The sequence below is a fragment of the Aulonocara stuartgranti genome (genome assembly GCF_965226115.1).
Source record: "Aulonocara stuartgranti genome assembly, chromosome: 16".
Taxonomy (NCBI): Eukaryota; Metazoa; Chordata; class Actinopteri; order Cichliformes; family Cichlidae; genus Aulonocara; species Aulonocara stuartgranti.
In genome coordinates, this window is record NC_138952.1 from 28,539,741 (window position 1) to 28,562,996 (window position 23,256).

Sequence of the window (23,256 nt, forward strand, 5' to 3'; positions counted from 1 at the left end):
CAGTGGCTGCAGTGTCTGTATAGTACAAGTCTTTGTATGACAAGCCGGGCTCTCACAGTTCACGTCACTAACACACTTACTGCTCTTTATCTCTAATGTCTTTCAAATAGTTTAGCTAGCTTTATATATTTCTCACAGATTGTGTCAGCCTGTCTTTTTAATAGTTGTTGTTGTTGTTGTTTGTATTTTATGTTGTTTGATTTAGTTTCTCAGACGTAATGGAAGGAAAATCGTGTCTCAGCTTTGTCAAAAAATAGACAAAAAAAGGGTTCAGTTTTCTGTTAGCCTGCAGGCTGCCTCATGACCCTCATATTAACTCAAACAGTTTATGTAATTGGGGAAATTGGATTACTCTGAGCAGAGCACAAAGTATCAGTGCATGCTTGGGAAGAACTAAAAATGCCCTTACACTTGTTCTGTCTTAAAATGCAGTGTGAAGCTGAAACACTACGTGAGTGCACACGTGTTCCTAATGAAGAACACGGAAAGAGCTTAAAACATATTAAACTGTAGAAGCTGTCATCAAATTTTGGGGTTATACTTGTTGACTTCTGACATTGGTTTGCCAGGTAGAGATGTCTGACAAATTAAGAGCTCTAGCTCGATTTGTATCTCAGCTCATGTGGAGGTTTTGAAGTGGTGTGTTAGACTGTCATCCAAGTTGGTATTGAGAGATCTAGAGAAACAACAGCGAGATGCATTAAAACTGTTCTGATGTTACATATGCCTTACAACAGATACTGTGATATCACAAGTGCTGCAGACTGCCTTATTGTGAAAGACACGATGGCAGAAAGCAAAGTCGAAAATGTTGGATTTAAGCAGCCGAGGAAAGTAACTGAATGTCGTTACCTGCTCCCTGCACATATGCTTCTTTTAGAGAGACACCAGACAGAGTGTAGAGCCATTTCACTACCACCTCAGATTGGTGGTCAAATCGCACATCTGATCCATGTGCAAGCCTCACTGCCCACTTCACTGACACAGTAAAGCACTGTGCCTTATTCATTCATGTACTTATTGCCTTGGAGCGTAACCAGACCACATTTCTTGAATTTGTACTGAGGATATATGCAGAATGTTTTGTTTTTTATTTCTTTTTATATTTGTAGGATTGTGTCCTCAAAACTTTAGTTTTTGTATTTTGTTACATATATTTATGTTATTTGATTAAAGCACAGCTGTGTAATGGTCTATGGTACATTTATTATGTTCAACTTCAGACAGAACATAAATATTTAAATTACAAATTACCCAGATATCTTAAATGAAGAGTAAAAAGGAACTGTTAAGCCTAACAGATATAGTGATTTATATGGTCATACATATTGATATTACTGATACAAAACAAGTTATCATGGTAAGGTGGGTGTTTTTTTTTCCATATTGCCCAGGCATAGTCACATGGTGTCCTTAACATCTTATTAGAACCCTTTTTTTTCATGTTTTCATTTAATTTTTCACGTCTTTTATGCCAAAATCAAAATCCCCAGCAAGCATATGTAATGTCTTCACAGTATTGTGTTGACCGTACTAAATCACTGTCACTGCTCTGATGTGTCTTGACTCAGTAAAACTGAATTACATGAAATTGTATCCTCAAAGACTGCACATTAATGTAACACTCACAACGCTGCTGCAGTTATGTCCAGTCTACTGTGCTGACGCAAGTCAATAAAACTTCCTTCAGATGGATTAAAAGGCTTTTAATAGGAAACATCTGCACAGGAAACATTTTGTTAAAAAAAAAAATACGAAACCCGCCTTCTTTATTATCTCTGTGCTGTCTTTATCCCACAGTTGTTGTTGAATTATTTTTTTATTGTGAAGGATCAGTTTTGTATTTCAAAGTTTTTTTTTCTTTTTAAGGGAAAAAAAGGTGTAACTGTTACGTTAACTTTAGTGGACTAGAGTTCATTAGGTACACCTGGTTTACTGTTCGTTAACGCAGATGCCAAATCAGCCAATCACCAATTTCAGTCAATGGCAGCAACTCAATGTATTTAGGCTTGTAGACTCGAGCAAAGACAAGACGACTTGCTGAATGTCAAACTAAGTGGAGAAGACGGGCTAAGTGACTTTTAATCTGGCATCTTTGCTGGTGTCAGAGTATTTCAGAAACTAACTGTGATTTTCCTGCACAGCCATCTCTAGGGTTTACAGAGACTCCAGCGGGGATAACACAGCATGCCACAAGGCTCAAATCACCTCAAACTGGTTTCTTGAACCTGACAATAAGTTCACTGTGTGTAAATCGCCTCCACAGTCACCAGATCTCAGTCCAGTAGAGCATGGTGCATTGTGGATGTGCAGCCAACGGGATCTACAGTAACTATGTGAAATCTCTGAAGATTTTTCCAGCACCTTGTTGAACGTGATCTTGAATCTGTTGCAAACAGTTGCCCAGTAAATGATTAGTCTCCTGGTATCGCTGACTGGTTTATACACATTCATTCATTAATCAGTGGTTTCCCTCCTCACACCAGCAGCAGTGTAGGTGAAGTCTGGCTCTAACAAATTGTGGGGTATAAACAAGGAAGCTCAAGAGATAAAGTATCAGTTTTCACAGTTGAATTTCATCTAATTGCAATGTTCATAATCCCGCACGTTGTCCTAGATGTCTGAGTTGGATTGACAGTGAATGGGAGAAAAATACACATGTGTTGTTTCACATCTTAAAAAGATGCTGAATCAGGTTTAGGCGAAGTAAAGTCATTGTGTTCCTGCAGCAGGCTTCTTCTCTTTCTTCTTCTTAAGTCAGAGGTCACACAGTGGCAGCAATAGGTCATTTCCTTTTTCATATGAGAGGGAGAGTGTTGTTATTAACACAGGAAGCCCCACGCCTGCTTTTCAGGGTGTGGCGTGTGTGCGTGTGTGTGTGCGTTTTGTATTTACAGCATGAAGACTTGTAGCTTTTAGGAATACCCCCATAAACAGGATTAACTATCTAATGGCTCTGTAATGGGTTCTTGTGAAACTAATCCAGAGCTTAAATTTGCAGTTGACTGGGAGTACCTTGTTATTGTTTAGCAGCATCAGGGCCTCGGGATGGAGATTGTTTAAAATGGTTCATTAGGCATTAAACCTTGAATAAAATGCAACATACAAAAGTGTGGGAAAATTGATGTCAGAGGGCTTAAAAAAAGATGTATGGCTGAAAAGGACTACATTTAAACAGCAGGTTTCGCCTTTACGCCCTTACTGGTTTAGTTGTAGCCTCAAGCTACGTTCACATCATACCTGAGTTACCATGTTTAACATTTTCTTTCTTCTTACATCAAAACGCAAGTAATAACTGCAGCTGAAGTTTGAAACTTATTTGCTTTCTTTTCTTTTCTTAAAAAGGGTATCTACAGTAGAAAAACTCTCATCACACTCAGTCACACAGTGGCTCCTTAAATATCAGTCATGAACTTTGTAAAGTCAATTGAATGAACTGGATGGATCATCCCCAGAAATAAGCCCATTGTCAGTGATACTGGATCCTGCCTTTTCACTCAATATTGCACAGATGTCCAATCCAAACAACAATTCGCTGCATCCCTAAAATATGTTGTTGCCATAGTGCCACGTCCATCCATCCAAGTGTAGGATTTTAACAGGTGCCATCAACAAAACACGAAACTTCAGAAACGGTCACAGGTGTGTCTGTGTAAACACTCAGTCAGGCCTGAGCGCTGGTATTGCTGATATGAGTGAAAAGAAGATCTATGTATGTCATGGACTAAATGTCCTGAGGCCTGCATCATCACTTGTGTCACCTTACATGGCCTCACATATAGATACAGGCCAATGTATCTTGACAGATGTGTGTCTGTAGGATCGACATGTCCTTAATCTGTCCCTGTGTGTCTCGTGGTTTATAGTAGGTCACTGCTGCTTTGAACGCATTACAGTTTCCACAGTGTTGTTTTGGAGATTAATAAGAGCATTAACGGTGTTGAATGCACCTTACGCTCACACTCACACATACGCCCTGCCAGTAATAGCTTTGTGTTGTTGTGAGTTGAGTCAGCTTGCTGCCGTTTGCTCGCCGGATGAAAGCAGGACCGGCGGGCTCTTTGTTTCTCGTTCAGTGTTTTAAATAGCACTTCCTGTTAATGTGTGATCCATGATGCAATGCGTTCTACGTGTGGCTGATGCCCAGATGCAGATGTGATTTTCTTTTTTTCTCTTTGTTTTTTAAATTGATGAAAGCCTGCTACACTTGTGCCTCAGAGGAGCTGTTTGTACAGTTTGGTGTTTGTACTATTCACCAGCTTACAAAGCACATTCAGTAAAAGTGCCCTATTTTCATTGTCATTTATTTTTGTAGACATTTTTATGATGGAAAAATATATATATCTGTTCCTGTGTGTCATCATAGTTAAGTCAAGGGACAGAATTTGTGTGAAGGTCATGGTTTTGTTACTGCATTTTTCTGCATATTTCTTACCTGGTCTTCCAGCTTAGGCTTGGAGGAGGTGGAGCCTATCCCAGCTGTCACTGGTTGAAAAATGGCCCACACCATCTTAGCAACATTAGCATGGCATTGGCAGAAGCTAATTGCTATATTAGCTATATTATATGTAATGTGACACTTTCTGCAACCAGTTCAGCTCCCTCTACAAATAAAAAACACAACTGCTGTGAGATGATTTGTTGCTTTGGCCTGTTTAATATCAAATAAAAGAATTCCGGATTACTCCTGGTTGTTAGGCAGTACCTCTCTTGTTCCATAACTCTGGAACATTAGTATAACAAAAAAAATAGCAACGAGGTCTCTGCTCATAGTCTTGCTGGATATTAATTGAAAACCGTGACTATAAATATTGAATACAAAAGTACAACATGACTTTTCCCCGATTGTTTCCACCAGAGGAAATGAACTCTTGTGCTGTTCTTGCACCATTAACAAAACAAAATGTGTTTTTCAAGAGGCTCAGAGTTCAGCCTCGGCAGAACAATGTGGAATAATTGCACTGACATTTCTTGGCCTTACTGGGTTGCTGATAACTGAAGTTGATATTATTGTTGCTGAGTTACGGCAGGAAGTGATGTCAACAGTCCTGGCTTGAGCAGCTGACCTGAGTCCTCGTGTCAAATGCTGAGTTCCTTGAGTCTGACGTCAGTCGTACCTCAGATTCACGGTCCTCTGCTGGCGTGTCTGTGGTGCTCCATGTTACAAGGAAAGAGAGAATTTAGTCCAAAATCTGCATGTTGTACAATAAACGGAGCGAGAATCTTAATGCATGTGTTATTGTTGGGTGTGCAAATAGGTGTATAGTGCATTACAGCAAATTGTTGTAGGTCCAGCTCCGACGAGAGTGATTACAAAGTTTTATATCGTACTGAAATATATTTAATTACCTTATGAGCAATGTTTTACCTAGACTTTAACACCAACAGAAAATAAAACACAGCCCGGGTTATCCTTCTGTCATCAAATAAGTCACTGTATTTAATCAAAATTGAGGACTGTATGAGTTATGTATATGTTAAATCAGGTTACCATATTTTTAATGAAAACTACAGTGTATAAAAAAAATTGATGGAGGCATTATGAGGTCACCCATTGATTTGTGGACTGTTTGGGCTGTCGCAGTCTTGGCCCTTTGAAACTACACAACAAATTTAGGGAGGAACTGACTAAGAACCTCAAGTCACTACAGTGGGGCAAAAAAGTATTTAGTCAGCCACCGATTGTGCAAGTTCCCCCACTTAAAATGATGACAGAGGTCAGTAATTTGCACCAGAGGTACACTTCAACTGTGAGAGACAGAATGTGAAAAAAAAATCCATGAATTCACATGGTAGGATTTGTAAAGAATTTATTCGTAAATCAGGGTGGAAAATAAGTATTTGGTCACCTCAAACAAGGAAAATCTCTGGCTCTCACAGACCTGTAACGTCTTCTGTAAGAAGCTTTTCTGTCCCCCACTCGTTACCTGTATGAATGGCACCTGTTTGAACTCATCATCTGTATAAAAGACACCTGTCCACAGCCTCAAACAGTCAGACTCCAAACTCCGCCATGGCCAAGACCAAAGAGCTTTCGAAGGACACCAGGAAAAGTATTGTAGACCTGTACCAGACTGGGAAGAGTGAATCTACAATAGGCAAGCAGCTTGGTGTGAAAAAATCAACTGTGGGAGCAATCATCAGAAAATGGAAGACATACAAGACCACTGATAATCTCCCTCGATCTGGGGCTCCACGCAAGATCTCATCCCGTGGGGTCAAAATGATCATGAGAACGGTGAGCAAAGATCCCAGAACCACACGGGGGGACCTGGTGAATGACCTGCAGAGAGCTGGGACCAAAGTAACAAAGGTCACCATCAGTAACACACTACAACGGCAGGGAATCAAATCCCGCAGTGCCAGACGTGTTCCGCTGCTGAAGCCAGTGCATGTCCAGGCCCGTCTGAAGTTTGCCAGAGAGCACATGGATGATACAGCAGAGGATTGGGAGAATGTCATGTGGTCAGATGAAACCAAAGTAGAACTTTTTGGTATAAACTCAACTCGTCGTGTTTGGAGGAAGAAGAATACTGAGTTGCATCCCAAGAACACCATACCTACTGTGAAGCATGGGGGTGGAAACATCATGCTATGGGGCTGTTTTTCTGCCAAGGGGACAGGACGACTGATCCGTGTTAAGGACAGAATGAATGGAGCCATGTATCGTGAGATTTTGAGCCAAAACCTCCTTCCATCAGTGAGAACTTTGAAGATGAAACCAGGCTGGGTCTTCCAACATGACAATGATCCAAAACACACCGCCCGGGCAACAAAGGAGTGGCTCCGTAAGAAGCATTTGAAAGTCCTGGAGTGGCCTAGCCAGTCTCCAGACCTCAACCCCATAGAAAATCTGTGGCGGGAGTTGAAAGTCCGTGTTGCTCGGCGACAGCCCCAAAACATCACTGCTCTCGAGAAGATCTGCATGGAGGAATGGGCCAAAATACCAGCTACTGTGTGTGCAAACCTGGTAAAGACCTATAGTAAACGTTTGACCTCTGTTATTGCCAACAAAGGTTATGTTACAAAGTATTGAGTTGTATTTTTGTTATTGACCAAATACTTATTTTCCACCCTGATTTACGAATAAATTCTTTACAAATCCTACCATGTGGATTCATGGATTTTTTTTTTTTCCACATTCTGTCTCTCACAGTTGAAGTGTACCTCTGGTGCAAATTACTGACCTCTGTCATCATTTTAGGTGGGGGAACTTGCACAATCGGTGGCTGACTAAATACTTTTTTGCCCCACTGTATGCATGCCATGTCTTAAAACATGGCATCACCATCTATTGTACTCAGGGCCGAACTGAAAACCAATTCAAACTAGCAACTTGGGCTATGCCTACTAAGTTTATGGAGGAGGTAAACTGTTTTCTCAGACTTCCATCCAGTCAGACCGTTTAAAGAGCCACTCCTCTGATTTTTACATAAGAAAAAGGACACATTGGATTCATTTTCAGACCTTTATATGAGTCTGTGGTGCTACCTGTCTTTCAACTTATTTTTGATTTTTATTACAATTAACACACCAGATGTCAAAGTTTGTTTTTGTTTTTTAAAATGTTTAATATTTCATTCAACTACTACTCAAATTGCTACCTTTGCATCTTTTATTATTACAATGTGCCCTTTAATTGTTCTAAACGTTGTTTTTCTTGGTTTCCATTGCAGACCTGTCAAAAAACCGACTAACCGACGTCCCCTCAGAGGTATGCCATCTGGTTGCCTTGGAAACACTAAACTTGTACCACAACTGCATCAGGTCCATCCCAGACAGCATCATCAGCCTGCAGTCGCTCACCTCCTTAAACCTCAGGTACACACATCGACACACTTGGTGTCACTGCTGTTTTACGATATGGGAACATTTTCTGCAGCAGGGACTGAGGGAGTGAAACCTCTGTTTTATGAACATCAAACCCATTAACTAGGTATTAAACAACACTCTGTGTTTTTGCATAAATGCAGTAGAATAATGTGATGCTGCATAATTTTAGCATATTTTAAATACTTTCTTCAGACAGATGGAGTTTTACACTCACTGATGCTGCATCACAACTGTTGAGCTGCATGCTTTGATTTCTAAAAGGTTCCTGATACAGTGGTTCCTTTTCTCTCATATGCTAAAATACAATAAATATACAGTGTATAGTGTTTTAAGTTATGTAAAAATTACATCCAGAATTCTTTATATTGGCAAAGAGGGCGCCACAGCAGGAGCGTGCTGTTTATACTCAGTAGTGCCTCTGCTGGTCAGAGCAACATCGTTATATGATATTCAGATGCACTTAATGCTGTGGGAAGGTAAGGAGTAAGACATTGTGCATTTCTTTCTTACTGTTTGTCATTGTGGGTGAAGCCATTTGACAGATGTACATGGTTTGAGATCAGTTTGATTTTGTCTTTTTATTCTGCTTCTTCTACCCTCATGAGAATTTGACAAAAAAAGAGAAAAAACGAATGCACAGTTGTACAGTTCTGTGCGTCTTGCACAATACGTGGGAAAACTAGTTCTGAGAGACCATAACCTTGTCCTTATGGGTTAGGGTGTTGTAATTAGTTGTGACAACTAAAGAGAAGCCGTAGGTAACGCATTATATCAGTGTCCTCACAAAGACAGAAGGACCTGTGAGTGCGTGTGGCTCCTGTCAGATTTGAGGCTCCGCACTCTGAACACAGCATCAGACTGAATGAGAGTGACAGAGCATAAATAAAGCAGTGTTATTGTCCTTTAATGTGGGCAGACTCTGCTATTGTGTGTCAGCTTTGGGTGGTAGCGCTTTCAGTGTTCGGCCCATCTGAGCTGTTGTACTGCTGCCTGGGGTCAATGCAGGTGTGTGTCCGTGTTTGTGTGATGTGCCAACAATGCTGCAGGGTGATCATTTTGCCAAGTGTCTCACACAGCTGATGTTCAGTGAACTGTTAGTTAACTGTAAACCTTTGATACACTCGGCTTATGTTGATCTTCACAAACTGTGCTGTTCTCTGCCTTTAAAGGTCAAGGTTTCGCCACTCTCTTCATTGTATCATATCTGTCACACTCTGCAAGTGAAGGCGGCCTGAAATGTTTTGTGACTCTACATCTCAAAGGTTAAGTGTTTGTTGTATTTTTTTGAAGACACTCTAGTTCTCACCTCTCTCCCCTGGTTTGGTTTGTGCAGGGTAGGAGAAGAGGTGTCAGTCAAATAAACTAGCAGGTTCTCAGTCTTCTAGGTCATGGTAGCCTTGAAAGCTTGAACACAAGGAGGTGACTGGACATCTTTAGGTTTGTAAAGAAGTTTCCCCTGTCATCCAAGAGGCTTCTTCAGCTACAAAAACAAATTGGTGTCCCAGGTATTTCAATACTAATGGTTGATTGTCCCCTTTGGATATGTTCCTGCGGGCCATTGACTCATATGACCGCTGTTAGGGCGGTTTGATATGACGATATATATTGGATGACGATATAAAAACGTCTATCATTTCCTGTTACGCTATCGTTTGTTTTGTGGTGTCGTAAAATAAACTGTTTACAGCAATATTTTTTCATCGTTTTGATGGTCACTGTAGTGGCTATATTAATCTCTTAAACTTCTCTCTTTCTCTTATATTTAATATAACCACACTACGGACGGACAAGCGACTGTTTTTACGTCCGCTTGTTTGTTTAAGCTTAAGATCCTGTTGAGACTTTTCAAAAAAAACTGAATCACGTTAAAGAGTATGCAAGAGTTTACAAATGAGAAGGAAAAAAAGAGCCGTCAGGTGCTAAAAAATAAACCTTAGACTCAAATGGTGGCCGTTACAACGTATGTCTAAAAACTAGGGGTGCAACGATACTCGTATCGATATTGAACCGTTTGATACAGTGCTTTCGGTTCGGTACAAAATTTGTAATTTATTTTATCAACTTTTCTTCTGACGATGCTGTCTGTGTTGAGCGCTCAGTGGATCTGCGTTCGACTACTCCGCCTAGGCTGCACTGTCGAGCGCAGATCCACTGAGCGCAGCGCAAGCTAGCAAGACAGAAGCTAAGCTCGTTGCAACATGGCAACTGCCTCAACGCTACCTGAAATTGAACCTCCCCCACCCTCATTCAGATCTGGCGTTTGGAACTATTTTGGTTTTCATGTGAAGTATGACCCTGATGGACAAAAGTAAACCAGTATGTCGGATGTGCCACGCAATGCTCAATTACATTGGTGGGAACTAGTGCGTTAGCCCAGTTAGCTCGTTAACGTGTTGACGCCGTCCAGCCCCACGCACGGCGCGAGCCACGGTAACTCACTAATGGAGATTTGCCACGTTATGGCGTTAACGTCATTTTAACGAGATTAACGCTGACAGCACTAGTGGGAACACAATGACTGCACATTTACGCCGACATCATCCTAGTGCAAAGACAAGTGGAAGCAGACAAAAACAACAAGCACGCATGCTACAAACTTTACCCGAGTCATTTAGACAGCCGTTAGCACATGATTCTCCTTATGGGGACCTGATATGTTTAATATTCTGCTGAGAATATAACCCAGAAGAAGCGGATAGTATAGCTTTTATTTTGGAAAGAGACATTTCTCTGTAATAAACTCTCTTTTCCAAAGATGAGTGATTTCTCGATCTATCTGATCGAGAAATCACTTTTTGTTGTTGTTGTTGTTTCAGCAACATTAAATTTAAAAACTGTACTTTTGAGTTCAAATATATATTTATAATTTTAATACATGACAAATTAAAAAGGCATGAACATTTTTTTGTATCGAAAAAATATCGAACCGTGACACCAAAGTATCGAACCGAACCGTGAATTTTGTGTATCGTTGCACCCCTACTAAAAACGTATAGTGTCATGCATCGGTTAAAACACTCGAATGCAGGTAAAGGACGCCCAGCTGTAAAAACTTCACGCAAGTTGAGTTGCCTGAGATTAACAGAATTTACAGAAAATATTACATTTTTGTGATTTATATCGTTGTCAGGACGATAAATGTTTTATATCGGGAGATGAGATTTTCGTCATATGGCACAACCCTACCCTCTGTCATATGAGTCGTCACATGGACGAAGGTGCTGTCAGTCGTTGTTTTTCTTTTGTTTGTTTTTTTTAAATGACCTCTAACAAGAAAGCCTCATTTCTGCTGTTCAATACCGAAGAAATATAAACTTTTTAAAATTATTCAAAACACTTAGCTGTGTCTCTAATTAAACCTCTGTAACTTTGCTCTGCTTCACGTCAGCAGCATCAGGTAATGTTCATATGTTGAGTCATGGTTTTCTTCAGTTTTTGATCTACTGCAAAATATTTTCAGGTTATCTGCTATAAAAAGCCAGGGAAGAAAAATTTCCTTCATGTTTTTCTGTGTTTTATCCTCAGTTATTTTAACACAAAGGCATCTGCTGTGATGCTTGCACCTCTGATGAAGTCTCACAAGTGTCATCTTTGTTGTTATACACAGATATAAAAATATGGATATGTACTCATAAATGATCAGAATTATAATATTTCTGACTGTCTGAGTCAAAATCGAATAAAACCTTGTGGATCGGAATCGAATCGAGTATAGAAATCGAAATCGATACCCAGCCTTAATGACACTCCCAAGTTCCGAGGTATCTGGAGCATGGCATGAGGTTGAAACAGCTGTGAGACCTTTTTTTTCTCCTTTCTTTTTTTTTTTTTAATGCCTTTTATTGACAAAATACATGGGAGTTTACATCAAAACACATACAAAACATCCCTCAAAGTTCATTCACAATCATATACAGGGCCCGCAAAATTTCAAAATTCCTGGTAGCCCTTTGGGCAGGCATTCTTCAGATTTTGGTAGCCCAAAATAAATTTAAGTAGCCCAAATAAAAAATAAGATAATTTTTAAATAAATGAAACAAAACATCAATCAAAAAACAAAATTGTTAATACACAAATTACAACAACTGTATAAAAATTAGAATCATCAACTCAAATATTTGGTTCTAATTGAACAGAAGTTTCTGTGAACGTGTAAGAACTTTGTAGAACATGAATCAGTCTGTGTCAGATCCTCAATCTGAAATTTCCACTGAAGTCACAGATGAGAAAATGGCACTCGACGTTGAGGGCATAGCATCTCCTTCATCAGCTTTCTCTTCCTGTGCATTGCCCTCCATTTCACCTCCATTAATCGTCACTCACCAATCAGTACTGCCGCTCTTTATACACAGTTTGTGCTATTGTAAAATGAAAGTGAAAGCAAAAAACAAGCACAAATTCAAACGCGATTTCAATACGTGACATATTGAAAGAGGCTCATCGATGCCAATGCCATAATTGCCCAGCTACGTTTGCGAAAGAATGCAAAAGCACTGACATATTTTTCCTTCCTATGATAGCCCGACCGGCAGGGCTGAGATGGATTTTAGTAGCCTGACTGGAAAAATCGCTAGCGATTTTGACATTTTACCTTTCCCCAGCCTATCATGTGACCTACTGAGGTCACCCGAGGCAAGAAGTGAGTTCATCATGGAACAGAGGTGGTGGCTTACAACACCAGCTCTCTGCCTCCTGCAATGCAGTCTTAACATTTCAACCACTTCAACCCCGACTCACACCTTACCTCAGGTGCAGAAAACAAGCTGTTTGCAGGTGTGGTGTGTAACTTTGAAAGCTTTGTGCTTTGTTTTGAAGTTCCTGCAACTTGACATCATCCTGAAAGAATTGGAAGAAAGCAGTTTTCTTAAACCACACTTTTCCCATGCTGTCACACTCCCCCACCCTCTCCCATCATCATCTTGTTATTTTTTGGGGTGTATGTCTCCCAGTACAATGCACAACATTACAAAGAGACTGTGAATACAGTTAGATTTTTTAAAAGTAAATTTTATTCTTACTTTCTTTTCTTTTCTTTCTTTTTTTTTTGCCGTTGCTCCAGTGCAGCCTTTGTAAAGCTACGACTTTAAAGTAAAAATTCTTGGAAAAGCCCATTAGTAGCAGTGTGGAACATTGTGCTGCTTTGCCAGTCATTGTGCTGTCACTGACTACATTAGTAACTTAAGTTAACTTAACTTAACGTAATAAAAAATGAACTGATGATATGATTTGAATGTTGATCTGCTCAGTAAACAACCAGACTGCATGAGCCCATGCTTGCAAAGACTGAAGTACCAGAAGTATGTCTGTGTTGAATATTTTTAAACACTGCAGCAAGTCTTGGTTGCAGAAAGGAAGTGTAATATCACATTTAGGCTTTAATACACACACAGACGAATAGGATGGACACTCTGCTTCCTCTCCAGGATATTTTTAGTCTTTAAAGTCCAGCAGCTCGCTGGCACATCTGAAACGCAGACCTCTGTGAGTGTTAACTTTTATTTACTCATAAGTGCTTTTATTTTTTACAACACAAGGAGATTGTTAGTATATTTCAAAAAGTAAGACTTGTTGTGATTATGTATTTTTTCCTCCCTAAAATTTGAAAATGTCAGTTTTTGTAAAACATAACATTATACTACATTGTGATTATTTTGAGTGCCGTTAGTCCAGACCACAAATATGCATTCAAAAAGATTGACTTTGCTAGGGTGTTGAAAACAAATCCCAAATATGGACCACACAGCTGCAAATATTTTGTGTGCCCTCTTTCCTCACAGTGTTTACAACATGTAAAAGGAGAACAGTCCTGCTAGTGGTGCTTTTCTTCTGTTGTCCTAGTTACGGGTAAAAATATCTGGTTTTATCCGGTCCTGAGTTTATATGAAATTAAAGGGAAAATATAGCTGATGATGTGTATCTGCCACATTGCATGTAATTCGTCATTTAATTAATTTAAACACTCTAAACAATATAATATAGCTTTGTTCATTGTGTTACACATTTACATGTGAAACACAAATTTCACTAGATATTTTACAATCCTATAAAAAGCTAGGTACACCATATTATTCAGGACCCATAGAAGCTCCATTAGAAGGAGGAACTGAAGAAGCTTCTTGGATGAAAGGTGAAACGTTGTCAAGAAACTTCAAGAAGTTAAGTCTCTTTTCTTTCCAAGCTCCTTAGATAACTTAAAGTAATCATTTTTTGTCTCTCACATAGTTGCCCACTATTACTTTACATTTAGGTTGCAAACAGCTCCTTTAAGATTCTGCCAAACTTTTTTCCTTTGAAGGCCATGGCAACAGTTCTTTCCTTTTTCAAACATTCCTTTGTAGGTTTGATGATCTGGTGTTTTGAGATCATTATCCTTTTGCACAACCCATTTTTGCTGTCAGACAGATAGCCTCACATTTGACTGCATAATAATTTAGTATAAAGATGAGTTTATGATCAGTGCAATAACTGTGAGGTGTCCAGATCCTGTGGATGCAAAACAAGCCCAAATCATCATGCCACCACCACCGTGCTAGACAGCTGGCATAAGGTATTTATGCCACTATGCTGTGTTTCATTTTCAGCAAAAGTGACACTGTGCATTCTGGCCAAACATCTCATTTCACTTTTGTCCTGTCTGTCCAAAGGACATTGTTACAGAGGTTTTGTGGTTTGTTCTAATGCAACTTTGTGAAGCTAGCTGTGCTGCCATGTTTTTCTTTTTGTTTGTTTGTTTTATTTAGAGGGAGAGGGGAGGGGCTTTGTCTAAGTATGCTGTCTTGAACTTTAACATTTAACATGCTAACTGAGGCCAGTAAAGTCTTAGATGTAGCTTTTAGGGTTTTGTTTCTCTGAAAATTGCATTGTCTGACCTTGGGGTGAATTTGCTGGGACATCCACTCATGGGACGATTGGGACATGTTGTTAATGCACACATGAAGGCTCCAGACCAGCAAACTGCTAGCATTTCTGCTTTTATAGAGGTCCTGAAAGGTGCTGATGAGTCAAGTCTATTTGATCATCAGCACCTGGCTGCTGCTTAACCTCTTATTCCCTATAGAAGTAGTAAGGGTGGACCTAGGGGTGGACAGTAAGGGTAGCTCAGAGCACTACTGTGCCAACATGTAGCTACACAGAGCGACTCTAGATATTTAAGAGTATCTTCAAAGGGTGTGGATCTTATTTCTGGGTGGGTTGAATTAGTGTGTTTGGATTATTATTTGGAATCTGTTTCATTACTGAGATGTGCTCTGTTATACTATTATATACGATGCATATTTGAATTAATAGTTATTTGTGTAATTAACCTGTTCCATTAAAATATACTGTAGCTACTTGTACCACACCCAGTCTGCAGAGAGGATGTCAGGCTGTTCCACCTCTGGAGCTTTTGCAACATCATAGTATTAAAGTGTAACATTCTTTTTCTTCAGTGTCGGAGTATGTGTGGGAACAGCTGCATAAACTCATTTATACTGTATGTTTCCTGATTGCTATTTTCAGAACCCCGAGTCAGACGGGGTTTCGCAGTCTTGTGGTGAAAATGCGTGCGTGTGTGTGTGTGACTAATGAAGGACGGCTTCAAAAGGAGGAGCGACACCTGTTGTATTTTTTGGGATTTCCTGGAAATTTCATATATTGAGTTGCCTTCCCTGTAGCTGGCCTTCCAGCTTGGACACTACAGATTTTATTAGACACGTGTAATCTGTTATTTGCACTAGATGTGACAACTCTCCACTTCTTCCTTCAAACTGTACAGGTCAGTCAGGCACCCACAGTGTAGAGCATGAGTACAATACCCCTGCTAGCTTTGGTCTGGTAAAAGTTGAGTAAAGTTAATTCAAAAGTGGTCGTGTCCTGTTTAGAAAAGAGAGATGAAGGTAAAAAAAAAAAAAAGACCCTAAGACAATAGACTGTTGCCCATCCATAGCATAACTTCCTCTGTACAGCGTTTCCTGCAGTGTGTCTCCTCTTGTAAAAATAGTAAAAAGACATCTTTGTTTTCATATTTGTGTGTGTGTGTGTGTAGTAAAAAGGAAACATTGCTGTGACATGTTTATTTCTTCCTGAGGGTTGCTGTAAGGTGCAAACGGCAACATAAACAGACTCGGGAGTAGGAATGGGTATCGTTTAGGTTTTATCCGATACCGGTGCCAAACCGGTACTTTTGAAACAGTGCCGGTGCTTAAACGGTGCTCAAACCGGTGCTTAAAGAATCGAGAACACCAACTTTGTCCAAAAACCTCTCATGTTCAGCTGTTTTTTTGTAAAAAGATAACAATGTTAGCCTTTTCTGCAGCTATGGGGCATATATGGTATCACTCTTGGCTGGAAGCAGTGCTTAAACAATGGAATAAACACAAAACACCTCTCATGTTTAACTATTTTCCACTTTTTCTTTGGTCATTTTAGCCTTTTTGGCCAGGGTGAAGGGAGTATCTGCCATCAAACAAGAAGACAGCCGCATGTAGCTATGATGATGTTTGCTAGTTCACCTTACATGCATTAATGTAATAACGTGGTTAGCCTACTCAATGTAAATTACACATGAACAACATTAAGCTACTCACGCAGAGAAGAACGGCTGCTGCTGCCATCATCATCCGTCATCATTTCTGCTACACTGGCAGGGCTAGGGGCCAGGACTCTCCTCTTCGGGTTCTTGGGGGATGTTGCTCCGGGTCCGATAACTGGCACCACACCCGCAGTAGATGTGCACGGAGTGAGGTCTCGCAGCAAGCTATCAAATACGGCGCATTTCTCGGCTTTTAAAAAAAACACTATGCGTCGCCAGGTGTTTCATCAGATTCGAGGTGTTACCTCCTTTGACAGTATCAGCTTAAAGCACTTGTTGCAGGCTGCTGAGTTTGCATATTTTGCTGTGAAGTACAGCCAGACTTTTGACCGCTTCGCCTTGGGCATTTTTAATCTGTAGCTCTGCTCTAAAAGAACGTACGTACCTGGACCCGCCTACTATCCTCGGAAACGTAAAACGATTGGTTAGAATCCAAAGTGTGTCACAGCTCAGGGAAAAAAAGCACCGAAATAAAGCACCGAAATGTGCACTGCTTTTCAGTCTGGTTACTACCGTTTATGTCAGAACCGGTACCCATCCCTACTCGGGAGTGAGGAATTCTTCCCTGCATTCATCGTTAACTCTCCAACTGTAATCTTAATAACGCATTGAATGATTTGGTGGTAAAATATTCATGTAGCTCTTCTCCCTTTCAGTCACATCCCACTGGGCCGTGTGGAACATAAATGTTTAGAAACAAAGTTATAATTGCGTCATGATCAGCTTATCAGCTTATAGTTCACCTGTAGTCCAATGTAAAAGGAATGGCTTTTACCGTTTTAATCTTTTTTTATTTTAAAGCTCTTTAAAGATACTAAGTGGTGTAAGAAAAAAACCACATGAGCACAAGTGATCCCCTCGACTGAATGATATTTGTGTTTGCAGTCGTAACCAGCTGGGCTCCCTGCCGGCCTGCCTGTGTGGTTTACCTCTGAGAGTCCTCAACGCCAGCAACAACAAGCTGGTCAGCCTGCCCGAGACCATTGGACAACTGCAGAGGCTCATGGAGCTGGTAAGGCTGTTTTACCACTTGTGTCACTGTGTTGGTTTATTCCTGTGGCACTCAGGAGTGAGTAATAATATTTCTATTTTTGTGTTTCTTTGTCTGTATGTGAATATCTTATGCTCCAGTTGTGCTGCTCACTGCTTTTATCCCAGTCTGGAGAGGATTTATGGCTTATGTTTTTTAGCCCTTCTTCAGTAAGCTTTATGTGTCACATGAAATTTAGGGACATACGTCGTCACTCTCTTTTTATATTTCCTTGGCTCATTCTGATGTTACATTTGTGTCTTTTTTTCTGAAAAAAGATACAAATCAGATCAGATCGTCGATTCTGTGACCCTGAGTAGTGCCCACTCAGGGTCAGAGAGGAGTTTAAGTATCTCGGGGTCTTGTTCACAACTGAGGGGAGAGCAGAGCAGGAGATCGGCAGATGGATTGGGACATTGGCTGCAGATGCTGTACTGTTCTGTTGTGGTGAGGAGAACTGAAGCTGTTGATTTACCAGTTGATCTACGTCCCTACCCTCACCTACAGTCACAAGCTCGGAGTAGTGAATGAAAGAACGAGATCACGGATACAGGCAGCAAAATCTGAAGGGTTGCTGGGCTGTCTGTTAGAGAAAGGCTGAGGAGTTCATTTAATCGGGAGGGGCTCAGAGTAGAGTCGCTACTCCACACATCAAAACAAGCCAGCTGACGTGGTTCATGGATCTGACTAGGATGCCTCCTAGGTTGAGGCCCTGGGGTAGAACCAGGACATGATGGAGAGATTATATCTCTCTGTTGTTCTCCCTGAGGAGCTGGAGAGAGGGAGGTTTGGGCTTCTCTGCTTAGAGTGCTGCTCCCAGGACCCTGCCTTGGATAAGCAGAAGAAATGAAATGGTATTTTCTTCTTAAACTCATAATAAGACATTTATTTTTTACTTTTTCCTCCACAACAGCATCTCTTATTCTAAATCAAACAAGTCTCACAATAAAGTGCTGCATAATATATACAACTGATAGTGATTCAATTCAATTCAATTTTATTTATATAGCGCCAAATCACAACATAAGTCACCTCAAGGCGCTTCATAGATACAGAGAAAAACCCAACAATCATATGACCCCCTATGAGCAAGCACTTTGGCAACAGTGGGAAGGAAAACTCCCTTTTAACAGGAAGAAACCTCTGGCAGAACCAGGCTCAGGGAGGGGCGGCCATCTGCTGCGACCGGTTGGGGTGAGAGAAGGAAGACAGGATAAAAGACATGCTGTGGAAGAGAGACAGAGGTTAATAACAGATATGATTCAATGCAGAGAGGTCTATTAATACATAGTGAGTGAGAAAGGTGACTGGAAAGGAAAAACTCAATGCATCATGGGAATCCCCCAGCAGCCTTTGTCTACTGCAGCATAACTAAGGGAGGATTCAGGGTCACCTGGTCCAGCCCTAACTATATGCTTTAGCAAAAAGGAAAGTTTTAAGCCTAATCTTGAAAGTAGAGATAGTGTCTGTCTCCTGAATCCAAACTGGAAGCTGGATTTTGACAGAAAAATTGACAGAAGCCCATCTGCGGGATATTTCACTTTATCCAGTGGTGGTGGTGGTGTGCTGTGATTAGCTCATTCACAATGTGCGTGATGCTGACCGACCTGATCTGATTGGGTCAAACTTGTGAACAGAGTGAATTTTTACAAGGACTGACAGAGCTGTGCAAACAAGGAATCAGCAGATGGCAGCACTGGCAGATTGGTTGATGAGGAAGATATTTTCATGACCCATTACACTGTCCGTTTTGTTTCAGAGGAGAGTCAGTATGCCACAATGATGCTGTTTTAGCTCTTTACATGGAATATTGCTGGCAGGCAAAACAATCACATTGCTTGTTAGCACTCCTGTGCAGGGAGCAGAGGCTAATGAGAATGACAGTCCTCATCCTGGCCTGTTAGCTGAAAACGGTCTAGTTCTGGTCAGCAGCAGGACAATCGGGGCACATCATCACTTTAAGTCTTTTTAGGGTGAAAATGAAATAAGCTGAAGTGTCGTGAGCCAAGCCTGACTCTAAACTAAAGCCCCGCCCACATATAAAGTGATTAGCTCATCGCACATTGTCTCTTCTAATTGATTCCCACTCCTTCATATGTCAGTCAGAAGTGTCCTTCACTTCAGCTAAAAGCAGCTACTGTCTGCTCAAACAAATCTGAGATAACTCAGAACCTGGAAGCTTCCCATTGCTTACTGTTATTTCACTTCTTGTCAGTATGAGTTTAATTCTTTGTGCTCAGGCAACTACATCACTGCTCTCACCTCTTCTTTATACCTGGACTCTGTATATGTGTGTGATATGGTATTAAAGTCTTATTGCTTATTAACTTTCCAGCAGCGTCCTCTCAGCATGAAAACCCAGCTCGACTTTGCACCATCTGCTCAGCTGTGACGTTTGCTCCCGTGCTGCCGAGAGCATTTCAAACAATTACTAATCATAAATATTAACCGCTCACTCCCCTCGTTTATTTTTGTCCTCTGCAGGACATCAGCTGCAACGAGATCACAGCTCTTCCTCGTCACATCGGCAGACTCAAAGCTCTGCGCGAGCTAAACGTGCGCCGAAATCTTCTCTGTGTCCTGCCAGAAGGTGAGTGCCTTTTTTCCCCCCCAGTATAAGGCAAATTGCAGTGTCCTGTCTTTCTTGATGACTTTCAGAAAGTGAAGGCTTTCAGCTCTCTGTGTCCTAAAGACTGGTGAATTTTGGTTGGAAATCTTTGTTTTGACTTTAGGTGTGTAATTAAGGTGATTTATGTTCCCTTTAGGCAGCGTTTAAGCCTTTTAATTTCACTTTTCTTTTGATCCCACCTTACCTCTGCACCTTACAGAAGCCTATTGTGCACTCCGTGCTGTGACTCGAGGATCGGAAAGTCAAGTCTCATTTAGAGTGAAATTCAGAAATGGAATAATCTCTTCCATATGCAAGACTGGGAGGTGCATCTGAGACCACAGAGTCCTCTGCGTGCACTGCCACACCCATCCTTGGGCCTAAAAATATACTTAACCCTCAGTGTGACCGAGGAGCGACCTCCAGCCCAAAAGGTCTGAAATAAGTCAGTGACACAGAGATGAGCAACAGCCACAAAGGTCTGGTGCTCATCTAGTGAGACAACGCCCAGTCTGACTAACTGATAGGCTGGAGAGAGACTGGCTTTTACATGGCGGGCAGCCATTTATAAACACCAGAACAACTCTGCATGTAAGGCCAGTATCAGTACCCAAATACAATCTGACTACAGTATTTTTTTTTAAGTTAGGGCCTGAGCTTATAGCTGTTTTAGTTATTAATGGGTCTGTTGATCTTTTTTTTCCTGTTTTGTAGTCAATATAGTCAAGATATAAAAAAAAAAAATCAATTTCTGTCTTCATTGTCAGTTGTCCAGCATTTGGATAGTCTGATAAACAGAGTCGAGACATGGAGTCAGGCCAGCAGATAGTTGATCAGAATGATAAACAACAGCAACTCCAATCGCTTTATTCAGCTGGTTTGGATTTGTTGCTCCAGTTTCCTGAATTGTTACATATCCCCATCCCCTCACCTTTATGACCATCTCCTGGATTGATTGATGAGCTTTGAACTGGTTCAGAAGCTTAGTACCACGGTGCTGGGGGGAGGGGGGCTTCAACCAGGCAGACTGGACGGCAGCCCCGACAAAGGGAGGGATGTTGTTTTTGATTTAATATCTGTTGAACTTGTGCAGCTCTGAAGAGTCCCTGAGATAAGACCACCATGACTGCTGAGGGCTTTTTAACGGTCGGCCAAGCTCAGGGTGGCAATAGCATAAAGTCAGAGAGTCAGACTCTAACTAGAAGATCAGAGCTGGTAGGAAAATGATCTTTAAAGCCAGAATTATCATGGCAGCAGCAGCAGCTTTGGTTAGCAGCATAATGCATCAAGGCTGCAATGGAGCAGACTGGTGTCGTCAATCCTTTATACATTTCATATTCCTTCCAGTGACATCAGAGGAGGCTTCTGCAAGTTTGTACCTCAATAAGTAATAAGTCATCTAATAATGCTATTAGCAGCTATTTATCAACCCAGAAAGAAGAAAACATGGATGGTCTTGTAAAAATTTAGTAATTTAGTTATAACAAAAATCTGCATTGTGAAAAGAACTACGAGCCATGTCTGAAATCTTCATCTAGTCTCTAGCCTGAGTGACTCAGGCCCAAAGTGTAACATCTAAAGTAAATCAGCAGTTATTGTGTTTTATTTCAGGCACAGCTACTTTGCAGATTTCTCATCAGACAGCCACAGTTCACTAAGACCAGGAAAATGGTTCATATCAGCCCAGCTCTCAGATCTCCAGACCTGTGAGGTGGTGTGCAGCAGTCAGATTCGATGCTGTGCATATCTGAACATATGTAAACAGACTGCTAGATAACTTGAGGCCTCAGTTCTTTTAAAGTTTTCTGTTTATTGTTCTTTTAAAAAAGATTTAGGAGTAATTTGCAAGTTTTTTCCCGTTTTTGTATACCGTTGCAGGTTAAAAACTTTGTGAACCCTAGTATATTTTGTTTGTGTTTCAGCACAAGATCTAGAACCTCAGATTTTGAGTCCAGTCCTACGAGTAGATGAAGGGAACGCAGTGAAAAGAGAATTTGTAGTTTGTACCTTTTATAGGAATTGTCTCCCCTGCTGTCATGATTGGCCTGCTGCTGTTGTTTTTTTGGTTTTAAAGTCAGATGGTTTTATAATAAAATTGTTAGAGCACTATAGATGAAATTTACACATTTGTCCTGAGTGATCTCAAGGCATAAGGGAACATATGTTTATGCATAATTTAATCGAGTACTGTATAGAGAATATTTTTATCCAGTAACCAGAGGAATGCTTTCTGGTGTCACCACTCACACCATCACATGTGCTTAGCTGACATTATTACCGCCTACACGTGGTTTTAATTATGAGAAACTGTCTAAACACTCTGTAATGATCATGCTGTCAAAATTGATGGGTTCCTGAGCTGCGCATCATTAGCAGTCTGCAGGATATGGTTCCCCCATTGGTTTCTGCCCACAAACCCAAACATCCGTCTGAGGATCTGTAAACACACACATACACTCACATAGAGAATTTCTTTTGGACATCTTACACTGGGAAAGAAGACAAATAAGGACAATGCGTTTGGTGGACCAGGAGTCCGGAAAGTTTATACATTTCTTGTATATGACTGTTTGCCAGTCTAGGTAAAGGCACCATTAAAAACCTTCACAGTTTATCCTCAGCTAAAAGGTTTCAAAGAAAGGTTAATTATATAACTGCAAAGACTTAGAAAAGATAGAGAGATAAATTGCTTCACAGTGAGAAATATAATGCCTTTTTAACATTTAGATGAGCTTACAGTGACTCTGGTAATAAATTCCAAATCACGTAATATCAGGGAGAGCCAAGCAGCTGGGGAAAACAGGCACTGGATAACATTAGCAAGCTAGTAGTCTGAGTGCAGTTCAGGGTAAGTTTTAGATCTGTGTTAACCTTTTGAAAAAATGATTCTGTGTTTCTGTTTCCCATATTTATGATATGCTCAAAGAAACAGTTTGATATTTTGAAAAATGCATTTGTTCCCTTTCATTCATTGCAATTCTCGCTTTCTAAAAAATTACATTCTAAATCGACTAATTGTAGATTTAGGCGCAAAGAGACCTCATTAACTGAGCTAAATATCATTAGCTCAGTTAATGTCAACTGCACTCAGTGAGTGCAGTTGAAGTGAGCTTCAAGGTCTCTAGGTTCCTGTTGTTATAATAAGGTTGGGTACTTGGAAGCTAGCTTCAAGGTTGAGTTTATGGGCATAAATGACCATGCCCATAAACTGAA

At 40.6% G+C, this 23,256-nt stretch overlaps 1 protein-coding gene across 6 annotated transcripts in view; it reads left to right on the forward strand.

The window, feature by feature from the left end:
* Nucleotides 1-23,256, forward strand: part of lrch1 (leucine-rich repeats and calponin homology (CH) domain containing 1) — a 101,002-nt gene that overhangs the window by 29,379 nt on the left and 48,367 nt on the right. For all 6 annotated transcript variants that reach the window (XM_082508509.1, XM_082508508.1, XM_082508511.1 and 3 more), the window contains exons 2-4: nucleotides 7,677-7,821; nucleotides 17,291-17,417; nucleotides 19,920-20,025. In XM_082508509.1, coding sequence (XP_082364635.1) covers nucleotides 7,677-7,821; nucleotides 17,291-17,417; nucleotides 19,920-20,025 — 378 coding nt within the window. The remainder of the gene's footprint in view (nucleotides 1-7,676; nucleotides 7,822-17,290; nucleotides 17,418-19,919; nucleotides 20,026-23,256) is intronic.